A 22,275-nucleotide genomic window follows, 5' to 3' on the forward strand; every position below is an offset into this window, starting at 1 on the left:
TCAAGTTAATTTTCTTAAAGTTAGAATAAGAAACATGTTGAGAAGTCACGACCTTGGGCATTTAGAGGATATTAGTCATATTCTTTTCTTCTCACTTCACAGTCTATTTTTCATCTTGCTGCTAAAGTCATTTCCTTATGATTTGTTTTGTTGCAGAAATAATCTCCAATAGTTAATGCTGTTTGTTCTTCCTTCTATTCTAATTTCTAGGCACTGCAGGCTGTGTGGTTTATAACCTCTGATAACACAATCCTCTAAAGTGGGTTGCCTTTGTGAATAATTTATCCTTTAGTATCAGCCTGTGTCCTGTTTCTTCCTATATGATTTATTCATGGGATTATAGTCTCCTCTAATTTAACATCTCCCTAGCTAAAAGACCTATAGGAATTCCCTCAGTATGTTTGTTTTTACTGAAGCACTAAGCTTGTGCACATTGGGAAGCCTTCTATCAACAAACTATATTTTTTTGTGAAAACTTTTTTTTAAATTTTTTTATTAATTTATTCTTGTTACATCTCAATATTTATCCCATCCCTTGTATCCTCCCATTCTTCCCTCCCTCCCATTTTCCCATTATTCCCCTCCCCTATGACTGTTCCTGAGGGGGATTACCTCCCCCTGTATATTCTCATAGGGTATCAAGTCTCTTCTTGGCAACCTACTGTCCTTTCTCTGAGTGCCACCAGGTCTTCCCCTCCAGGGGACATGGTCAAATGTGAGGCACCAGAGTACGTGAGAAAGTCATATCCCACTCTCCACTCAACTTAAAAACTTGAGGCAGAGTCTCAGTAAGTTGCTTGGCTGAATCTTGAACTCCTTAGGTAGAAAAGGCTGTTCTTAGACTTTTAGACTTCATGCTCAAGACCCCAATTACGTGAGATTACAGAGCTGCATCGCCCGGAGCTGCATCCCAAGATATATTGGAACAAAGTTTCAGAGCATCAAAAGCCTTACATTCTTACTATGCATTCAAAGACCACAATAACAGACATATTAGCAATGTGGGGATATCAAATCTTCCGCTACAAGCCATCGTTAATTCTTAAAACAATAACTGTTTTCTTTCCTTGAATTGAAAAGTGGTATTGTCTTACAGCAAGGTGCACCTCTGCCTCTCTGCTGAAACAATTCCAATCAACACACGATGACTCTGATCACCAACTAGTATTTCGCCAGGCATTTTTATGTTTTATGAGGCTACTCTGCTCTTTAGGAAAACTAATACACAAAGCTAAGTTTGAATTTCCCTTCCCTTTGAGACATGTTCTATGGGAAGATGTCAAAAGGGTTAAATTACAAATCTAAGAAGCAGGTTTCTTGCACCTGCATAAGTGAGCCTTGTGTGAACACATTGAAAACCATGTAAATTAAGTTCAGCAATTAAGAACAAAGCAAATGTGATACAACTTAAAAGTCACCATAATGAAGTGTATTATTGTAATTCAATTAATGTGTAAGAAAACATTAAAAGTGAAGATAATGAGCATTTTTAAATGCTTTGTAGTTAGAATATAGGTGAGAATTGCACATACATGGTTTTATGTTTGGAAAGCGATTTTTTGCTCTGTTCCAAGGGAGATCAGCATCAGTTGAGGAGAGATCTTGAAGAAATTTTGGTAATTCCTGTGGGGGGAAAAGGCATTTAAAAGTTTAAACTTGGTAAGTATAAAATTCTTCTTATTAAAACACAATTTCTTATTCTAAATCCTTCATTCGTTTAGTTTGTATATTTTCACGTGTGTATCTGTGTGCGTGTGTGTACGTGCATCTATGTTATAGGATAAAGGACAACCATGGCTGTCATGTCTCAGATTTTATTTTATTAAAATTCTTTGAATAAAGTATCTCTCATTGAACTAAGGCTTGCCAAATAGGTTAACTGTCTGGCCAGCAAGCTTCAGGGGCCCATCTCTTCCCACTTCCCCAATGCTGGGATTAGAAATACCTGTCCCTATGGGCAATATTTATATAAGTCTAGGTATCCAATTCATGTGTTCATACTTATAAGGCTAGCCTACTGAACTATCATTCTGGCTGTAATTTTTACAAATTTATTTTTAATTTTGTACCTTTATACTGGGTATTGAATCCTGAGCCTTGTGCTTGGCATGCAATCACTATTGAAGAGCTATTCTTCCAGACCACATTTTTCATTTCTAAGTAAAAATCACCAATATAGGTATAGGAAGAAGGTCAAATAAATAGTAATAGTTTTCCCTAAATGTCAACATTACTTTTCTGAATGATGCTGATCAGCCAGGCTATTGTTTTCCCTTGGGATAATTTCATTGAGCTCTCGAGAGCACTAAGGTGCCACATGCTACCCATGGCTTCATCAGGTGTGCATGACTGTTATTTAATATGTTAATGCCCCGTTAGAGGGAGGAAGGGAGTTGAATGATTTATTTTTTGTTTTTTCTCCCCAGACAGTGTGATTTCATGCCTATTAATTGGCGCAACCCTGGTCAGTTTGAGACGATGTCAGAGGTCAATACTGCACTCACTTCGCCTTGTTAAATTGATAGTGGAATGCAAAGGTGTGATTTAGAATGATCAGACACAGATGAAGGGTCAGGAAGACCTACGGTTGACACTTGAAGAGAAACAATGCTGCACTCTGCCTACCTTGCTCTTTCTCATGCAAGCATCTTTAAGGAAGCTGGCACGAGAAAAATGGGTTGATTATTTTATTGGGCTGATGATTGCCGTTCATGAAATTATTCCGAGTTATGTAAAGAAATTAAACTGTTTTTCCATTTTTAATGTAATTATAAATTATTTCATTTTATTCAACAATTCTCCCTTCACCATTATCCTCAAAAAAAAAAAAAAAAAAAGATTCTGAACAATTGTTTTCATATGGGTATATATCACGGACAAGGTAGGGTAAAGGCAGCAAGGCTTATAAAAATATAACCAAGAGGCCCCCCTCCCCCCGCCCCAAGTAACTTCCTTGTATCAGGGTTTTAGAGGCATAGAAAAGAGAAAGGTAAAGAAAGAGGTGTTTGAAATAGACTTGAAGATGGTACAGTTTGGAAGTACTTCACATACAGGGTTCATTTCAAGTGACTCTGGCTTTGATAACCACCACTCAGTTACTAGGCTGCTGGTAGTTTACATAGCATCATGATTCTGGCTGGTCCTACTAGGACATAGAGCCTCAGTGACTTTCCCTAGGTAGCTCTTACTGCTCCTGTTTGATGCTCTTTTGTCTTCTCCTTGGAACTGGGCTCACGCTGCTGTCCGTTTTAGGCATCACAACCTTCATTAGCCTTTCCTACCTACCATTTGGCTTTGATTCTCACATCTTTATGCAGATCTCAATAATGATACATTTGTTCTGCTTAAAACACGTCTCACCGCTCCAGTTCTTACTCTAATCTGAATTTATGTGTGGTGGAGATCATAAGCGTAGTAACTGATATTTGTGCCAAATACTTTTCCACACATAGTGATTTTAGCATTCTCCATTCAGTAATATAAATATTATATTTTTACAAACGAAGACACTGAGGTGCAGAGAGATTCGATAATTTGTCTGAAGTCATTTAGCTTGTAAATGCTAAGCCGATGAACAGCAGTTTGTCACACACATTGCATGCCAGAGTATAAACCCCAATAAATTACTAAAAGATAAAAAAATAGAACTCGAGTTAAAAGATTAGCCAAATTTGTCCCTCTAATATATATACCTATTACTATATAATAATTCTGAATAAAAACCTCAGTGAAGCATTGGATAAAAGTGGTTAAGGGTTTTGTTGTTGTTTTGGTTTCTGTTTTTTACAAAAGAACAACATGGCCTCCTAAAAAAAGTTAGGCTAGAATTTTTCTTAATACACGGAAATACATTTAACTATTTATCTACTTAGGCATGAATAATTTTATTATATTTGCTCCTATTCTAGAAAAACTATCTTTTTGCTTCTAAAAATTTGAAATTTATTTCTTATAAATGCTAAGGCAACTTCATGGTTCCTTTGACTTTGGTAAGTCCAATCCAGTATTACTTAAGAGGCATAACCAACAAGCGGCAGGGGGCTCCATTCTTCTTTTCACATTTTGTTATTACTCCCTGAGAAACTGAAATTTTATAATCCTGAATTACTTAAGCCATTTGTCTCTTTCTTTGTTTCAGAAGTTCACGAACTAAGGATTTTATGAGAAAAAGTAAAAATATGTTTCTGGGTACAATATAAAATATACTTTGCTTTCACCATGTAAAATAACCATGTCATCTAGATAAAGTACTTATGAGTCTCAAAATAGATTGCAGCTCTCATCTTTATGTTTCTAAATAATTTCAATTTTATTGCTATGCAATAATGAAATAATTAATACAAACATTTAAAAAGAAACAATACATTTTAATTGAAATTATTTTCAACTTTAAAATAATTTAAACAGTGGTGTCTTAGTTTTACATATTTCCATGTGGGATAAAGTATTTATTTCATAATAACTTAGAAATAGACCTTATTGGACTTAGACACACTAATATATATTGTGAGAGCTTTAGAAGTAGTCACAATATTTGCAGTGTCGGCAAATGTTCAGCTCTGTTCCCTGATCACTTTACACCACAAACACACACTAAGTAGCACTTGTTATATTCAATATTCAATGCACTTATATTAAAATGCAATATGGAGTCATCAAGTGCCTGAATAAAAGAAAATTATTTAAATATAAAACTACATTTACAGTAGGATCGAATACTCATACACACGTACAAACTAATGAATCCATCACTGTGGCTTTGCACTTCCATCAGAGTGAAAAAGCAGGGATCTGTAGCCAGGCTGCCATTGCAGGGAGGCCTGAAGAAGACCACCTTCTCCTAACACAGTAGGTGAATGCTCTGATCAGGTTGCACTGAAGGCCACCCAGGGTTAACATTACTATCTAAACAATCAACCTGGTAATTGGGTATTGATTATCAAGGCCAGGTTCCTTCATGGCCTTGCATACTTAAAATGGACATGAAACGTGACACAGGAAACTACCAGAGGTCTCGCAATGTTGTGACAACTGCTGGTAACATACCGAAAATTCCTCTTGAAACTTTAGGTTGTTGTTTGTGCAAAGCTCTTCAACGTGTTGCAGGAAGGATTTCTTGCTTACAGGCCTCCGAGTAAAGAAAGGCATTAAAGGGAACCACATTAGCTTGTGTTCTTTCTCTTAAGAGAAAGCTTGGGCACTGACTGCGTGGCTAACACTGAAGCAACAAGGAACATTGTAAACTCCCATCCTACAGTCCTTTAAAGCCACCCTATCCTGTTTTCAAAAGGAGCATCCCCCTCTTTGAGTTCACTTTCTTTTCATTCATCATGCAAAAATTCTTTCAGTTTTTTAGTGGCTTTAAAGGAAAGAGTTAGCATTTAAATGAACAAAAGTTTTCAAGTAAATATAAGAGCATGAAAGTTATCACTGACTCCTAAAAGCATATAATACTTCTTTGTCATACAGAAGAATTTTACACATTACAAGGTTTTAGAAGATATAAAATACTGTAGTGACCTCATTCTCATAATGATATGGCTTTTAAGCCCCAAGGAGTTTAAATAGCCCCATATTCCTTCCCAAGCTAAAATACAGACATGCAGGCTTCACCCCAGAGAGAGAGAAAGCATTTCTCCGGTTACCATGCAATTAGTCATGCTTTTATGATTTATATCCAGCTTAAAGGTTTTTTTCCAACAAACACACAGAAAGAGAGCCACACATTAAGAGTCATTGAGTCAGTGAGTCTAAAGTTGATATTCAAAAAGATGGGGGGGTAGGGAATTCACAAACTTACTTGATGGATTTTCTATAACTAAGTAACCTGTAACAAAGACCATGTTAGATGTTTTGTGAGAGGAAGTAGGTGGCTTATTCTGAAAGAGTTCTAGATTAAAATCAGAAGATTATAGTGAATCAATACTGCTTAAGTACATTATGGTTTCAGCTAACATGTAGCTATTAATTTCATCATTATAAATTATATTAAGTGAGAAAAATTACTTTAGCTTCTCTTCCCAGTTAGAAAGGCAGCACTATAACTTAAGACAATGCATAAAGCAGGCCACCTTTTTAATATATTCCATAGAAAAAAATAGTTAATACAGATTCAAGAGATATTTTCTTTATTTATAAAGAGTGTAGAGTATGTGAAACAGAAATTCAAAATTACATTATATGCCCAAATCTTTTTTCCTGACTGAGTTTGGGTTAAATATACAGCCATAGAAAATCATATTAATTTTAGTATTTTATGTACACTTTCATGATGGGTCATTGACAAAGTTATACTCTGAAACATGAAATATTTTAGCAGATAATGCAACACACACTTATAGATATGATCCCTGTCAAAAAAAATATCATGCACAACAAATTTGCACTGCAAAATAGCACAAAAGACACAAATATACACACAAACAAAATGCAGAACAGAGCCATTTCAAGGTTTTACTTTTTTATGATATTACAAATTATTTTACAATAACCATCCAGTAAAAATATTTTTGGAACATCTATTTTTGAAATCATGGATACATGAAACAAAATAATTGGATTGAAGAACAAACAAGACATGATGAATGATTTGAAAATGATCAGAAGGACTTATGTCCGATAGAGAAAGCTTGGATAAAAAAGAAATACATCTTATGACAAAAAAGATTTAATGGAACTTGTAGAGATAAAGTTGCAGGTAATATGAATTGGGGCATTAGAACTGTAAGTCAGTGCTCAGTGGTTCAGAGAGAATATGGCCTCCTCCTTTCTCAGGATTTGGCTGCTAGAGCATCTTAGCAGCAAATGTGGTAGAGACCCAGCAGCAAAGGCCGCTACCTGGATCAGCTGAGGAGTTTCCTACAACAGCCTAAAGTGATTTCAAGAAGGCAACAGAGAGCTTTTTACTTATGAAACCAAAAACAGAAGTCATAGACATTGTAACATATGTAATAGAGACAGACGAGAGAGTCTGTGCCTGTTGGAAATAGTTAGCCTCAGCAAAGACCAGCAAAATCGGGCAGGCCTCAGACTACCTACACCCCCCTAGATGATGGTTGGCAAAGCCTTCCATGCTGCCCTGTTCTTCAAAAATAACAAAGAGGATATGTGTTAGGCTAGCAAAATCTTCATGACCTGCACTTGAGAAATGACTGGGATCTTTGCATTTGAGACATTTATTGATTTTCACGCTGCTGTATGGAAGCGGAAATTCTTGACCTGAGTGTAGATGAGGACCTATTCCTTTCAGGGAAGATCTGGGATTATTAAGGTGGTACTAGAGAAATTTATTTCACTTGGTTAATTGAATTTTAAAATGGATGCTGCCTTTTAGGAAGTCATGGACAAGGCATTAAGGAAATCAGGAGAAATGAAATATGAATAGCATGAAAGCATACATAAGCAAGGTCTAGTAAAATGCAATATTATTAACATGCTTGGTAGTTTTCATTAATAAGTGCTGTCCTTTGTTTACAACTTAAAAATAAGGAACACATTGTTTTTCTAAGGCCATTTTCTTTCAGTAAAAAAATTAGATATTTTGCTTTAATTTTATTTTGCGTGAAATATTCCTCTATGAATTCTAATTTTAAATTTCAATCATCTAACTATGAAATTGGATAGATATTTGTCTAATCTTGCCTCATTACAAAATATGATAGTCTCTCTGACTTTAAGTATTATTCCATCATCAGCTATGACATCTTGCGTACATTTACGTTTCTCTCTCTCTCTGTCTCTCCCTTTCTCTCTCTCTGTCTCCCTCTCTCTTATTTGGGGAGGTAGTTTGATACAGGGTTTCTCTGTATAGCTTTGGGCATCCTGGAACTCACTCTGTGGATCAAGCTGCCTTTGAAGTCAGAGATCCGCCTGCCTCTGCCTTGCATGTGCTGGGGTTAAAGGCATGTGCCACCTCCACCTGGCAGCACTTTTCTTAAGGTTTTGGTACTTTTGACCATGACCACACACCCACATCACAGGCCCTTTCTCTGATCGCCATATTCTTATAATCATCCTTCGCCTTAATTCTACGTATTTTATTCACAACCAAATTCTACTCGCTTCTTAATATCCTGTTCAGAAGTTAACTTGCAGTGGAACTCATCTAAGGGCAATGACTAGAAAATAGAGTCTTCTTTCTGTGCAGTCTGATTATTTTTTTTTACACAGTGAAAGAATATTTTATTTATTTTGTTTCAATTTTTTAAAAAATTTTTATTATTAATTTATTCTTGTTACATCTCAATGGTTATCCCATCCCTTGTGTCCTCGCATTCTTCCCTCCCTCCCCTTTTCCCCTTATTCCCCTCCCCTATGACTGCAGTCTGATTATTAAGCTCTAATAATCTTCAAATTAAGCTCTAATAATCTTCAAGTGTGTGCTAAAGCTATTTCAGTTCATGGACTAAGATGCCTGGATTTGCGTTCATATATACTTCACAGTCCAGACAGGACTAACACTCAGCTTATATTATATCCTTATAACATTATTTATAATAATAAATAATAATAATAATGAACCTGATATTAAATATAAACTATGGACGACTTCAGACACACTCAAAGCAAGTTAGAAATGCCTTAGTGATTGTGAGATGCTGGGACTCAATGGATTTTCTCATTCAATTCTTAAGAAACTGTATTTTTCTTCTTGGTAACCTGCTATCCTTCCTCTGAGTGCCACCAGGTCTCCCCCTCGAGGGGACATGGTCAAATATGAGGCACCAGAGTACATGAGAAAGTCATATCCCACTCTCCACTCAACTGTGGAGAATGTTCTGCTCATTGGCTAGATCTGGGTAGGGGTTTAAAGTTTACTGCCTGTATTGTCCTTGATACCCTATGAACATATACAGGGGGAGAAAGTCCCCCTCAGGAACAGTCATAGGGGAGGGGAATAATGGGAAAATGGGAGGGAGGGAAGAATGGGAGGATACAAGGAATGGGATAACAATTGAGATGTAACAAGAATAAATTAATAAGAAAACATAAAAAAATTAAAATAAAAAAAAAAGAAACTATTTTTCGGAAGTCATAAACCAACGCTTGGCATAAGTGTACTTATTGGATTTACCAATAACAAATAGTAAATTCTAAATAAAGCCCTTATATGTTACTATATTAGGTCTCCTAACATTAAAATCTAGTGACTGCTCAACTCTTAGAAAGTTAGAAGTAGAACAAAGTTATGTTTGCCTTCTCAAGTAAATAGAAAAGGAAAGTCACTTCCCAGGTATGGTGGTACACACCTGTCACTGACACCCTCAGGGTTGAATCGGGGGGACTCCAGGGACCTTCTACAGCCCCACAAATGAAAAAAAGAAAGAAGAAAACGAATAAATGAAATGGACTCTGATTTGGTTTCATTTTCTTCCCTATTGCCCCTTTAACCTCAATAAACTTTTTATAATCTTTTTTTCACAATTATGTTTATGTAACATAATAAACCAGGCTTCTAGAACTCTGTTTTTTTTTTTTTGTAACTTTTAGTCTATGCTTGTGCCACAATTAGATATATATAAAACAAAAATTTGAAATTTTCACATAAACAACTGAAATAGAGAAGATATTTGAGAATTTGTAGCCCAGCTCTCTCAAGTAAAAATCAGATTTCTCCCTCTTATTGCTGCCTATACCGTTGCTTAGATTCTTACCTTCATGTTAGATGGTGTTTTTGATTCTTGTGTTCTGCGTGACTATATTTCTACTTTCGGTGCCACTTGCACCTAAGATAAAAAACTTATTTATCGTCAAGGTCCTGAATGTTCACTTTTACTAGAAAATATTAATTTGTAAAATGTATGGTTAGAACAGAAGGTGTCACTGACCGAGAGAAATGAGAGAAAAGTGCACCAACGTGTATATCACTGAAGGAATAATTGAATTGTTTATAGGGCTGAGTCCTTGTATAGGCCTAAAAAAGCTCACTGAGATTGTGTGTAAAACCCAACAATACTAATTCAGCAGTGACCCTTTCAAATAAAGTGATCTGAGTGGGTGGGTGGGGCAACCACATTCATGGGGAAATTTTCTTTTAAATATAAATTTTACCACTTTAAAAAAATTGTTGCACTCATTGTCACGTTGGGACAGTTCTCAGTCATATTCACTTCTAGTATTGATGGTTACTGTCAAACTATATTCAGCTCCTTAGTGGATAAACCAAGTTTGGAATTGGCCAGATTGTTTGTAAGATTACTGGCCACTTTTTATATAAATGGCTAAATTCTTTTATCACCCAAATCTTTTCATTACATACATTCTGTCTGCCTTAAGTCCACTATCTTCTGGTAGAAAGAGTATTATTTCACAGCTGAGCTCATTTCTTGAAAGTCTATCAAAAACTTAAATTCCACTCAGATTACTCTCATGGACCCAGAGAGGAACCATTTATTTATGTTGGCAGTGGTGATGAAAGACTGTATTGTCAGAGACTCAGCTCTCCCTCAGGCCAATTAGTTGAAATCTACAGGGAATTAAAATATAGTCTTCATAGAGATAAGCCCACAAGGGGCATGTAGAACCAGCTCGAATCATCATTAACAGTGATACAGGACAAATTGAGAAACTTGTTTTTTGCCCCGTTGAAACATCTTAGTAAGGTTAAAAATAAACAAATAAACTATTGTTTTCATATAATATATGGATTGTATAACAGAACATGTCCTAGATATTCAAATAATGAACCTATGAAGGATCTCTCCAGTAAAACATATAAATTAAATTTTATAAGACTTGGGAAATACTAACTTTTTATGAAATTTTTAAGCTCTTCGGAGTAAGTTTCTACATTGTGTATCGCACCATCTTTAATTATTCCTAGGGTTTTTCTGCCTCTTTGAAGTAATCCTGTCACTTGCCCAAAGTGTCATCAGTCATACTTTTAGATATTTTTCCTATCTTAATCTTTTTCATCTGTTTCAGGCTTTAAAATAGTGCTCATAGGAGTCCCTTTTCACGCTTTAGTTTAATCAACCAGTAATTGCTCTGTGGGTCTCAAAAAAGTATCCAAAGCGTTGGCTGTTGACACTGACTCTCAAGCTTCAGTTTATAAGAGAAATAACCTCCAACAGGGAGCAACCAATGGCAGGTTGCTATTCCTCTCACTTAGGCAAGGAAAAACGGCTTTTAGATGAGACAAGAAGGCAGCTTTCTAACTGCTGCGAACCAGCTGAGCTGAAACTCCCCGTGTGGCAGGCAGCACATTTTCCTTGTTACAAAGCCTCTCCACATTAGCACGTTGGAAAGCAAATTCTTGACAGATGTTTTATTTCACTAACTATGGGCACAGATTATGTGTCTCAACAACAACTAGACAGAAGCAGAGGGTAGCAAGGAGAACTGTGAACAGCTGTGTTAAGAGGTGGGCAAGCATCCGCAGTGCAGATGTAATGGAGGAGGTAGAAGGTCTCACACACTGTCCAGGAAATCTTCCAGCCGAAACTATCTATGAGGGTTGCAGGTGACCCATGGAAGCCCTGCATGAGAGCTTAGGAGGCACCGCAGACACCAAATATAGAAGGCCAGATCCCCTAGCACCGTATATGGATGGGAAGGAGTTGTGTGGAAACCGATTGACCCAAAATATGAAGTTCAGCTTTTTCAAGAGCAGGATTCAGCCTTCCTCCATTCTGGGAGAGGTACTAATTGCATTAAGGGAATGCAACAATAAAATCATTATACTTTAGGATGATGGTAAACATTCACCAAAGTTAAACTAACCAACCAGTGCACCATGAATCTGCAACTCCCAATGGTCAGCTCTTAATGCTGGCTGGAAATGGATATTTTATGTGTGATGTGTGACCAACGAATTCTTCAGGCTCAGAGCGTATTCTGTTGATAACATTATGCCATTAGGGAAGTCTCTGAAAATAAAATGTTTCACAAAATGTCTAACTATGTGTATGTTAACCTGCTCTCTGGCTAAGCTAAAATAAAACAAGGTTAGTTATAATTCTGAAATATCAAAAGTGCCTAGAGTAGAAAGGCCTACATCTATAAAATCACAGGATATATTATACATTGTCGAGTAGAGTGATAGGAGTTCTGGCCTCACCTTGCCTTATGGTTTATGGAAACTAACTCCTCTTTAATAGGTTGTGATTTTTTTTTAATCAAATGCCTTTTCATCCTTCTGATTCCATCTACACTCTCACCAGTAGACATTTATTATCTGCAGACCTAAATTAGCTGTGGTCCGTCCCCACCATTATTATTAATATTATTAATAAGTTTATTCTGCTATATTTACGCCAAGACACAAATGGGATTACCAAATATTAGGGGAGTCCCAGGACGTGCACATCACTGGTTACCTACAGGTGAGGACAGAAATTAAAGTCTCATAAAGCACAGTCAGAGAAGAGAGGTCCAGAAAAGCCATTGCCTTGGTCCCTACAGATTGACACCTGAACTTAAGGAATGGGCTTGTGTGAAGCATTCTCCATCATCTGATAGAAAACTCTTGCGTTACAGAGATATGAGAATACAATGAGAAGCCCTGGAGAAATCTAGATGAAAACCCAATTTACCATCAAAACTATCCCAACATATTAACACAACACATTCTCAGAACACACACATTGTAAGGCAATGTGCATTTTGATAAGAATTTTACCATAGCAACAGCATGCAGTCTTAGAGAGAACACATCACAAGAAGCAAACATTTTCTTTTCTTTTCGGCATTGGAAAGAATGGGCATATTAAGCAACAAAATGCTCAATATCCTGTATTTTAAAATATATACCACACCACCCGGCAAAATAAGAATAACCACAGCAGAACTCTGCATTACCACTCAACTTACTGGATGACAAATATCTCCTTGCGTCTAAAGAAAAATGAAGAGTATCTGAAAGTAAAGATTCATTATTCACTTAGTGCACAGCACTGCATTATTTTCTATCCACTACTATGGAAGCACAGGCGTTGCTTAGCTTATACTTCATTCTACTTGTAAGCTATTGATTGTATTAGGGACTGAGATATTTTTGCCATTGTTTGCAAAGAGATCTTAACTTTAGCACCGAAGTAAAATGAGTGATCAGAGTCTGTCGAGCAACCGTGATGATTTATGCTGCAAACTGTTTTACATTGAGTTTCTTCTCTCAGTTACAGTTTGTTCTATTTTGAAACAGTGTCTCTGTATGTAGCTCTGGCTCACCTGGAATGCACCATGAGGACCAGATTAGTTTTGGATTCAGAGATCTGCCTCCCCTTGTCTCACCAGTCCTAGGATTAAAGGCTTGCACCATCACAGCCAGCAGGTACTTACTAAAGTCAGAATAAACATTGCATCTCTACAGTTTACTTGTTTCTGCAAGTTTTCCCAACATGGTATTCATTTCCACGTAAGAAAGTAGAGTAGAACAGTTTTTAATTTAAAAAAAAATACAAATAACAGCAACAATACCAAGTACATTTTGATATATAGTTTACCAAGCATGGTTATACAAGCATATTATTTATTCAAATACATTATTTTTTCCAGTAATGAAGATGAGTCTATGGTTTCAAAAGGTAGATAAACCCTATATGACTCAGCTATTTGTCCAGAATTGTTTGCCTTATCTTTTCTTCCTGTCCTGTCCTACCACTTTTGTTGTTCAGAGACAAGATCCCAGTAAGTTGTACAAGCTGGTTTTGAATTCTGACTAAGGTTACGAAGACATTTGCTTAACAGACCTCTCAAAGTTCTCGTGGAATCAATGAGTACTAGTTTGTTTTTTGCATTTTAAAAACTTCTTTGGGAAAGAAAAAAGCATAATGTGAGAGAATGGATTCTCTTTGTGACACAGAGTGGATATTAATCACATGATGACCATTTCCATAATGGGTTTTAAGGCATAAGTAAACAGTAGAATGCAGAAATGTTAAGGACTTTTATAATATAAACGTTCAAGTCTTCAGCATGATGCAATACTAATCCCCTTGACTTTGTTTCGATGTTGGTTTTTTTTTTTTGTTTGTTTGTTTGTTTGTTTTTTTGTCAACCATGTATCTCTTTAAAATTAAAAATCATTGCCTAGATGGTCTCTAATGTTTTCTCTTCCTGATAGGTGAAGAGATGTAACTCTAAGCACAGCGGCAAGTTCACTTTAACATGAAAATCCTGTCGCTTTGGGAGGATGCACCCATGACTTGTGTGGAAAGCCCATGTGAACTGGGTAGATTTCTAGGAAACTGAGTTCTTTCCTGCAGATAGTAAAGCTTGGTGTAAGTTACCTAGCAACTGTGGGAGAAAAGTCGATCACTTTGACTTTTGTTTCCAGAATTAAATTTTCATTTCTGACTTTGAATAAATTTAGATTGTGCAGCACCTCAAACACTACTGATGACCAGCCCCATGCAAATGTGCCTAATGCACTAAAAAATCTTCAGTAATTATTTTTTCTAACCTTGTCTAATGTATTAGTGACTTTACTAACAGGGAAATTTTTAATGATTTTCTGTGCTAAATACAGCAAGTCATATTTATTATGCACCATTGGTACATATAACTCCTTTTTATATTGTCTCAGAATGGATGAAGCCCAACTCCAGGAATGGATAAAATAGTACAGAAGGCAAAGAAGAGGGTAATTACAGCAATTCAGTTGGTTCACAGGGGTAGATTTTATAATATATACTCTAGAGTTTATACACAAATGGGAGAGTGAAATGAATGGAAATTAATGTGTTCAATTCCAATACAATGATAATAGTAATAATAATTTATTTTGATGCAGAAATGAAATACATTTAAAGCATTATTTTTGTTCCTGCAGGTTTTAATGAATAATATGATATATAGATAAAATAACACAAAGCAGGAAAATCAATAAAGAGCCACAGCCAAATAAGGTCACCCTTGAATTATAAATACCCACTAATAAAGAATTGGTAGATAACTGGCCCTCATTTCTGTGTCCCAAAACCTCTGTAATTCCGCTCCATTTTTCAAGCAGTTCAAATTGATGTCACTGGGAGATTTGAAGTTAGTCCCTCATAAGCATTCAGAAAGAGTGTGGCTGGCCTGGCCCCATGGAAGAGACACAGGAATAGAAACATAAAGAGAGGGGGTAAGTGCTGGAGTTCAGGTGGTCCACAGGGGAAGAGAAGACATTTCTGTTGCAGAGCATGACCCCGGGAGGACCAGGAGGTGAGCTGGGGCTGTTGATGCTCCAGTGTTCCTTTGACACTGTTTACTATGGAGGCTGTCTTGGGAATACATTGTACTCTTACATATAGTTTTGCTTGTGTAAAAAAAAATAAAATAAACAAAATAAACAAAACAAAAAAAAAACCAATCCAACTGTATACTAGATAATATACCATTCTACATATAAGTCTTGAGTATCGTCCTTTGTGGATGAAAACAGATTATATTAGAATATAAGCAACAGTCAATATCTAAAAGTTAAGAGGCTAACCCTCAAGCCACACATCCTTACAGGGTGGTTACACTGAGTAATTTTCATTTCCTTCCTAGGGTTTTGGAGAACCTCCCTAGCCAGCATATCTTCTAGCCACCAGAACAATGAATGTTTACAAAGCTGGCCTATTAAATATAGACCAAGTTTGATAGGCAGTCACCACAAATTATTTTCGATGTTCAAGATTTCAATGTTGTCTTGTACAAATTAATTACAGCTTTTAAAATGCCAAGAGGACTGTGACAGCGCCTTGTAATAATTATATGCGTATAAGTACCACCTGCTCTTGGAGCTCAGGTAAATGTAAATTTAAAAGTGCTATGACAGCATTTATTAAGAATTTGGGGAATCGCCTTAAACAAGTTTTTAAAATGTGCTAATACTGTGAACAGTATAAACGCTTTTTAAGAGATTTAAATTTAATTATTTTTTAAAAGCTAAGTACTTCACTAAAGTTATGTCACTCGTCCAGCACATTGATACTTCCCTTTCTAAAGACAACATGCTTTTATTTTGCATTTAGTTTAAAATCCTAAATATGTTTATAGATGCAAAAGTCACATACAGTTTTGACATTCATGTAACTTTATGCTGAAATAAGGAACTGTGAATAAGGCTCTCAGAATAATATAAACAACATCAAGCCTTTAGAAGTATAATTAAAGTGAACTTACTATGATATTTATGGACATTTCTGGAGAAAATCCAAGTTTGAAAATATATCTTATGAGAAGAATTATGTAACAAAAAGTTAAGGCTTAATGGGTAAAAATAACAAAACAAAACAAAAAAACTTCATCTCAGGAAAAAAAAAAAAAAAACCCAACTCTTGTTTGAGTAGCACAGTCCCAAACTGTTCATACTGAACTCAAAATTTTAGGAACATTAAGTGGTCTCTGTACAGGCAGTGAGAAGTGTGTAGAAGACGGAGGTTACCCTTTGAAAGAAGATCTCTGTGACCTGTGTAAGCTGGAGCCCCACAAACACTTCCAACAAGCATAGGTCAGAACAGGGTCATGGCTCCAGGCCCTCAGAACCACTGCTTGCCCAGAGGAGTGTGCTCACCGCGTTAATCTCTCGTCCTTCAGTTCCAAGTCTGCCACGGTGATGAGCTGATCCAGCTTGAACTTAGTGTCAATAATCTCTGCGTCCCGAGGAGAATATGTACCACCTTCCTTCTGCTTCTGTCTGATTCTGAAACCAGAGCAATGCAATCAAGCAGGAACAATCACAGAAAACATGGCAGATTAGGTTCAGGGTTTTCTTTTGTTCTTTAAGGAAAAGTCATTTAGACAAATGATTTTCTTGTTGGATGTGACATACCCCTTCTCCCGTTAGCTGCTCCCTCATTGTGTCACAAATGAAAAATAAAGAGGAAATAACTGGGGGTGGGGGGTGGGCTCTAAATATCACTGTTAAAAAAATCAATGCGTCGTTGTTTCTTATAGTAGAACATTTTACACATCTCAAATATGTGAATTGTTTTTTAAATTGTCTCATTTAGTTTTTAATGGAAATATGAGGTATAAAATACTATCTCTATTTTATGATCCAAAAACTTAGATTTAGGTTCCAAATTGAGTAATACAACCCTGGTAACCTAACCAAACCTTGCCCCACCCCTCCCCCGCCCCTCTTTTTTGAGACTGTTTTATTGTATAGTTCTGGCTGGTCTGTAGCTCTCTTTTTAAATCCAGGCTGGCCTTGAACTCAGAGAAATCCTCTTGTCTCTGCCTCCAGAATACTGGGATTGAAGGAGTGAGCTACCATACCTGGCCCAAGATCTTTTTAATTTAAAGCCTTTTCGAATGGCATATTACAAGGCACTATTTTGGATCTGTGTAAACATAAATATTTCACATGTGATATGTGTGATAGATATTGATGCCTAGGGTAATTTCAAAAGCATAAAATGTGGCCCCCATCCTCACAGACACTATATAATTGCATAGTAGTATGTACAAAATGCATAAGAGGAAAGAAAAATGTTGAAGCTAAACTCAGGAGGCAGTACTTGACTCCTTGACCACGTATTTTAAGTGATTACAATTACTAATATTCAGACAACAAGCTTATTTAGAATTGGGTGCTATGGAGCCAGACAGGAGAGCACACACTTAGATGAACCAAAACAGAAGTTTCAAAACTCATATGGCTTGATAGTCACTGGAGAACAGATTTCCTTTGACTGAAAAAAGATACTGGGAGGCTGTATTGAGTAAGAGCCCTTCCTGTCCACACAAGGGTTCACCTCACAGGGAAATAGGGGGTCAAATGTAATTTCATAGCAAACCAATGATATGAATACTGAACATGAGCACTTCTTATGGGCAAACCCCATATCTTATACAATATTCTTTTAGCCTTTTCCTGTTGGCAGAGAGTATCACTTCATTTTAAGGTCATTTTGAGAATGAACCAAAACTTTCACTAAGATGTACGCACTTTCTAATTGTTAACATAACAAGACATCATCTTGTTATCTTCTGGTGGAATTGGAAAACACTGCATGTCACGGGGAAGCTGTCTTCTAAAAGAGACTTTTAAACCGTACATTAAGATGGTGAGATTTTCATCAGAGAGACTCAAGATGAAAAAGGTGGTGCGCTGTATCAAAACCAGAGGGCAAATGTTTGTTTTTAAGTTAAAAATTAAATCCATAGAGCTATTTCGAAAACTAGTACACTAGTTATGTTCATGAATAAAAATAATTTTATCTTAGCAATTTATCTGATGAATCCGCATTTTAGGGCATTGGGAGAGAGATTTGTCTTGAGGTTTCATAAATGAGAGAATGAGAGCACTGGTACTGAGAATAGAAAAGGCACTTTGAAAAACAAGTACAACCACCAACTATAGAGCATGCATGGACTGGACCTAGACCTACTACCCACATGGAGCAGATGTGTAACATGGTCAATATGTGGGTCCCCTATTAATGAGAGTAGGGGCTGTCTCTGACTCTGTTGGCTGCCCCTGGATCCCTTTCCTCTAGCTGGGCTGCCTTGCTGGGCTCCAGTGAGAGGGGATGCATTTAGTGTGCCTTGGTACCCATGGGGCTTCCTCTTCACTGAGAAGGAGGAGGGAGGGAAGCGGGAGGAGGGAGGAATGAGGGTAGGAATGGAAAGAGAGGAGGGATCAGGCTGGGATCAGGCTATAAATGGATTAAATAGAAAAGAATTTTAAATGAATAAAAAGAAAGAATAAAAGAAAGAAAGAGAAGACAAGTACAAGCATGCTGCTCAAGGAAAGGGGACAAGAGTGCAAAAAAGCTAGACCTCTAAAGAGATGCCTTTAATATAATGATTGTTTATTCTAAGAACTTTAGGACTTATGTACCTGATTGAAACATCTTAAATCTACTCAGTCATTCTCCCTCTCTAGCCTTTAAAATGTAAATTCTGCCATTTTGAGAGAAAACATGGGATATAATACTGAAGAGAACAGAAGTATATAAAATGCAAAAGATGGTGGTGCAAGGCATATATATACACACTCATAGATATATGTGTATGTACGCATACATATAAATATAATATATATAAATTACAAATGATAATTAGGTGGGGCTTGATCGCATTTCTTCTTTGTCTCCTACCAGAATGCTAAGCTTTGTCCCTAGGCGCACTCTGGTGACCTGACCAGGTAAAGGGTCAGGGAGTCAGTTTTTCTGGGTTCTAGTCCTGAATGTTTCTTTTCTTTTCTTTTCTTTTCTTTTCTTTTCTTTTCTTTTTTTTTTCTTAAGATAGGATGTCATGTTGTAGCCCTAGCTGACCTGGACCTCACTGTGTAGATCAGGGTGGCCTCCAACTCCACAGAGATCCACCTGCCTCTGTCCCCCAAGTGCTCAGATTAAAGATATGTACCCACATATCTGACTGGCACTAAGATGTTAATATTCCATGTGGGAGCCCAGCAGCCTAACTGAGGAGTTCTTAAGGCCCCTCTGAGCAACTCATTAACCAACAATTCCACAAAGCCCCAGTCTGCCCAAACCATTCTATATGTATGAGGTACAGCTACAACCAATTCTAATCTTCACCCCTCCAAGAAGGATGCGTAACTTCTGCAAACAGCTGCCTTCTCTCCACCAGGCTTTTTGGCCATTGGAAGGTGGTATGTGCTTGTAAGAGCTTTGGGAGATTTCCTTGGCTTACAGTTCCCATCGTTTCCTCTCTCCCTAGACTATTGACACTGGTTACTTGGTTGCTCTTTCAAATCTGGGTCCCTTTTAGCTCTCTTTTACTTCTGCTCTCTTCAGCATTTCTATCACATGCTTTCTATCAAAATGGCAAAACTTACTTTTTTAAAGGCTACATTAGTTTGATTCATAATGCATATACACTTCGAAGCATCATAATATATATTCCAGGTAGGTTGGTTGCTTTATAAATATAAGAAAAATAAAACATGTTATCCATTTGTATAACTGCAGTGTCTACTGTTCCTTGATAGGTCTATGATGGATATAATGCCCACTTCTTACCTTGCAAATGCAAAAATAGCTGTTCCAAGGAGGATTATTGAAAGGATACACAAAGTGACTGACAGGATGATCTCTACAGTTCTTTCTGAAAGTCCTTCACCTGTGAAAGATGGAGAGATGATCATTAACACTAGCCTGGAATTCTGTCTTGAGTCTCAAACCACATAGGCTGCTTTGAGGCATATTACTTAAGAGTACCAGCAAAACTGATTAAATTTGCTGCCTCTTCTCTCTCTCCTCCTCCTTCCCTTCCTCTTCTTCCTTTTAATTTAGGGGCTCAGTCCTTTTTTTTTTCTTTTCTATATAAATTTTATGGCTCTGTGAGAATCATTCAGCATCATGGTTTTAAATTTCATTTACATGCTAATGGCTTAATTTTTTACTAATAAACTCCAGACTTTTCTATGTAATTATGTACCAGATATTTTTACTTAGACTTATAGTTATAATTTTAAAATCAGTATGTGCAAAATGTGGTATTTTCTCTTTTCAATGAATCCTACTCTCTTCTTTAATAGTTTACTTCTCATTGGCGCTATCTTTAATGTATATGAAATTACACATCTGCTTTTTACTAAATAAAATCACAGTCTCTTGGGGGATATGATCATTTCAATGTGAGAGAGTAAGGAATAAAATGTGTTCCAAGCATCACTGGAATGGAATTAAATGCATCGTAAGCATCCTGATGTGGGTGTTTGGTACCTAATTCTTCTCTTCTATAATATAGCAGCCAGTTTTTAAGCCACTGACTCTCCTCCTCTGCAGCCCCTGGTTCTCTCCTTTTTCGCAGGGGATCGCTCTAATGTATCCCAATGACTTGTTAGAGATTAAATGCATTGCTCTCTCTAACCCATACGGGAAAATCTTTGTGCTCGCATGCTGTATTTGTTTCATTTCGATGATAAAATAATTTCAATGTCTACAAAGTGAACAAGGGTTAAGGCTTTATCTTTTTTCTCCAGGTTGGTGATTATAAAATGCTACCAAGTTCCTGTGGATGTGGATCTGTATGGTGGAGGTGAACGAATCCTGCGGGTTTTAGCATATCCAGCTCCATTTAAAGGATGCTATAAGACCAAGTGTCTCGTAACATATTAGCTACACCTTCTTATTCCCTAAAATCCCAGTGCTTTGTCTTATGAATTTTTAACATGTTGCTTCTAATCAGATATTCATGCCAAAAGAAGCAGGATGAATAAGGGATCCTGTTGCTCATGTCGCTCATGTGCTGATGAGACACAGCCTTAGTACTTGGTGTTCATAGACCACAAAATGAAATTTCAGACTACACTACCATTTCAAAGCACTGGTCCAAGTAAGGAAATGACATGTAATATATTAATAAACAGCATGTAATCCTCTGAGCACATGCATTACAAAAGTGTCCTCAGGAAGGGACACAATGTACCGTGGTTGTCCGGCACATTTCCTGATTTACTGCTGAGCATCAATGAGGTCATTTCTTCCAATCCTGTCATACAAAGTGGGATTCTTTTATGCGATTTTCTTCATAATATGCATAAGCCATTTCCTCCATAGACTTAGCATCTGCTAATTAAATTGCTTTGTTTGCATAATATACTCCAGCACTGTAATTTAGCAAATTATAATAAAAAGCACTAATTTTTTCCTAACTACTATCCTCTGCTTAAATTGCTTAAATTCAGAACAGGGATTCTACACTTTAAAATGAGAGCAACTTGGAGTTAAATGAGAGATATTAATCTCCTACTGCAACATTGGTCTCCTCGCTCTGGTCTCCTCATTTGTATATGGTCTTAAGTTAACATATGGGGAGACAATCTTTTATCTTATTAAACTATCTTATTAACTAACCAAAAGTTAATTTTATTACTTTATCATTTTAAGGTATTTTGATGTCTGTGTGCACATGCACGTGCATGCCTGTGTGTGTCTGTGTGTTTGTGTGTGTGTGTGTGTGTGTGTTCTTGTCATGAGTGTGAGAAGGCAAGCTAGTGGAAGTAGTGGAGCAATTTCTGGGATTTGGCACTCTTCTTTGACTGTGACTTGTGGATCACACTCGGGTAGTCAGGCGGGCGTAGTCGGCTATCACACTTTGATCTGTCTTGCCAACACTAATGTCAGTATTTCAGAAATATAGTTATACAGGAAGAAATCAGAATTTAAGGTGATGCATGCATTGATTAGCAGGATTCAGTATTCTACATTATGTACACACATCATGGCATTTTTGTAAAGCTCAGAATAAGTATTTTCCTAATGGCCAATCATTTTATTTAAAAATAAATATACCTTAAAATGGTCTATAAGTACATGTTTCTCCAGTCAGATTGACAAAATTTTGAAAGGAGATAAACAATGCTTATTAGAGTGTGAGGAAAAAAAG

General features: G+C 36.7%; 1 protein-coding gene across 1 annotated transcript in view; it reads right to left on the reverse strand.

Annotated features, from left to right (window-relative positions):
• Positions 1 to 22,275, reverse strand: part of Ptprq (protein tyrosine phosphatase receptor type Q) — a 185,832-nt gene that overhangs the window by 19,423 nt on the left and 144,134 nt on the right. Inside the window, exons 34-37 of the mRNA XM_051139929.1 lie at positions 19,905 to 20,004; positions 16,484 to 16,612; positions 5,047 to 5,128; positions 1,533 to 1,623 (exon numbers count right to left, since the gene is read on the reverse strand). Coding sequence (XP_050995886.1) covers positions 1,533 to 1,623; positions 5,047 to 5,128; positions 16,484 to 16,612; positions 19,905 to 20,004 — 402 coding nt within the window. The remainder of the gene's footprint in view (positions 1 to 1,532; positions 1,624 to 5,046; positions 5,129 to 16,483; positions 16,613 to 19,904; positions 20,005 to 22,275) is intronic.

This window comes from Acomys russatus, chromosome 31 (genome assembly GCF_903995435.1).
Source record: "Acomys russatus chromosome 31, mAcoRus1.1, whole genome shotgun sequence".
NCBI lineage: Eukaryota > Metazoa > Chordata > Mammalia > Rodentia > Muridae > Acomys > Acomys russatus.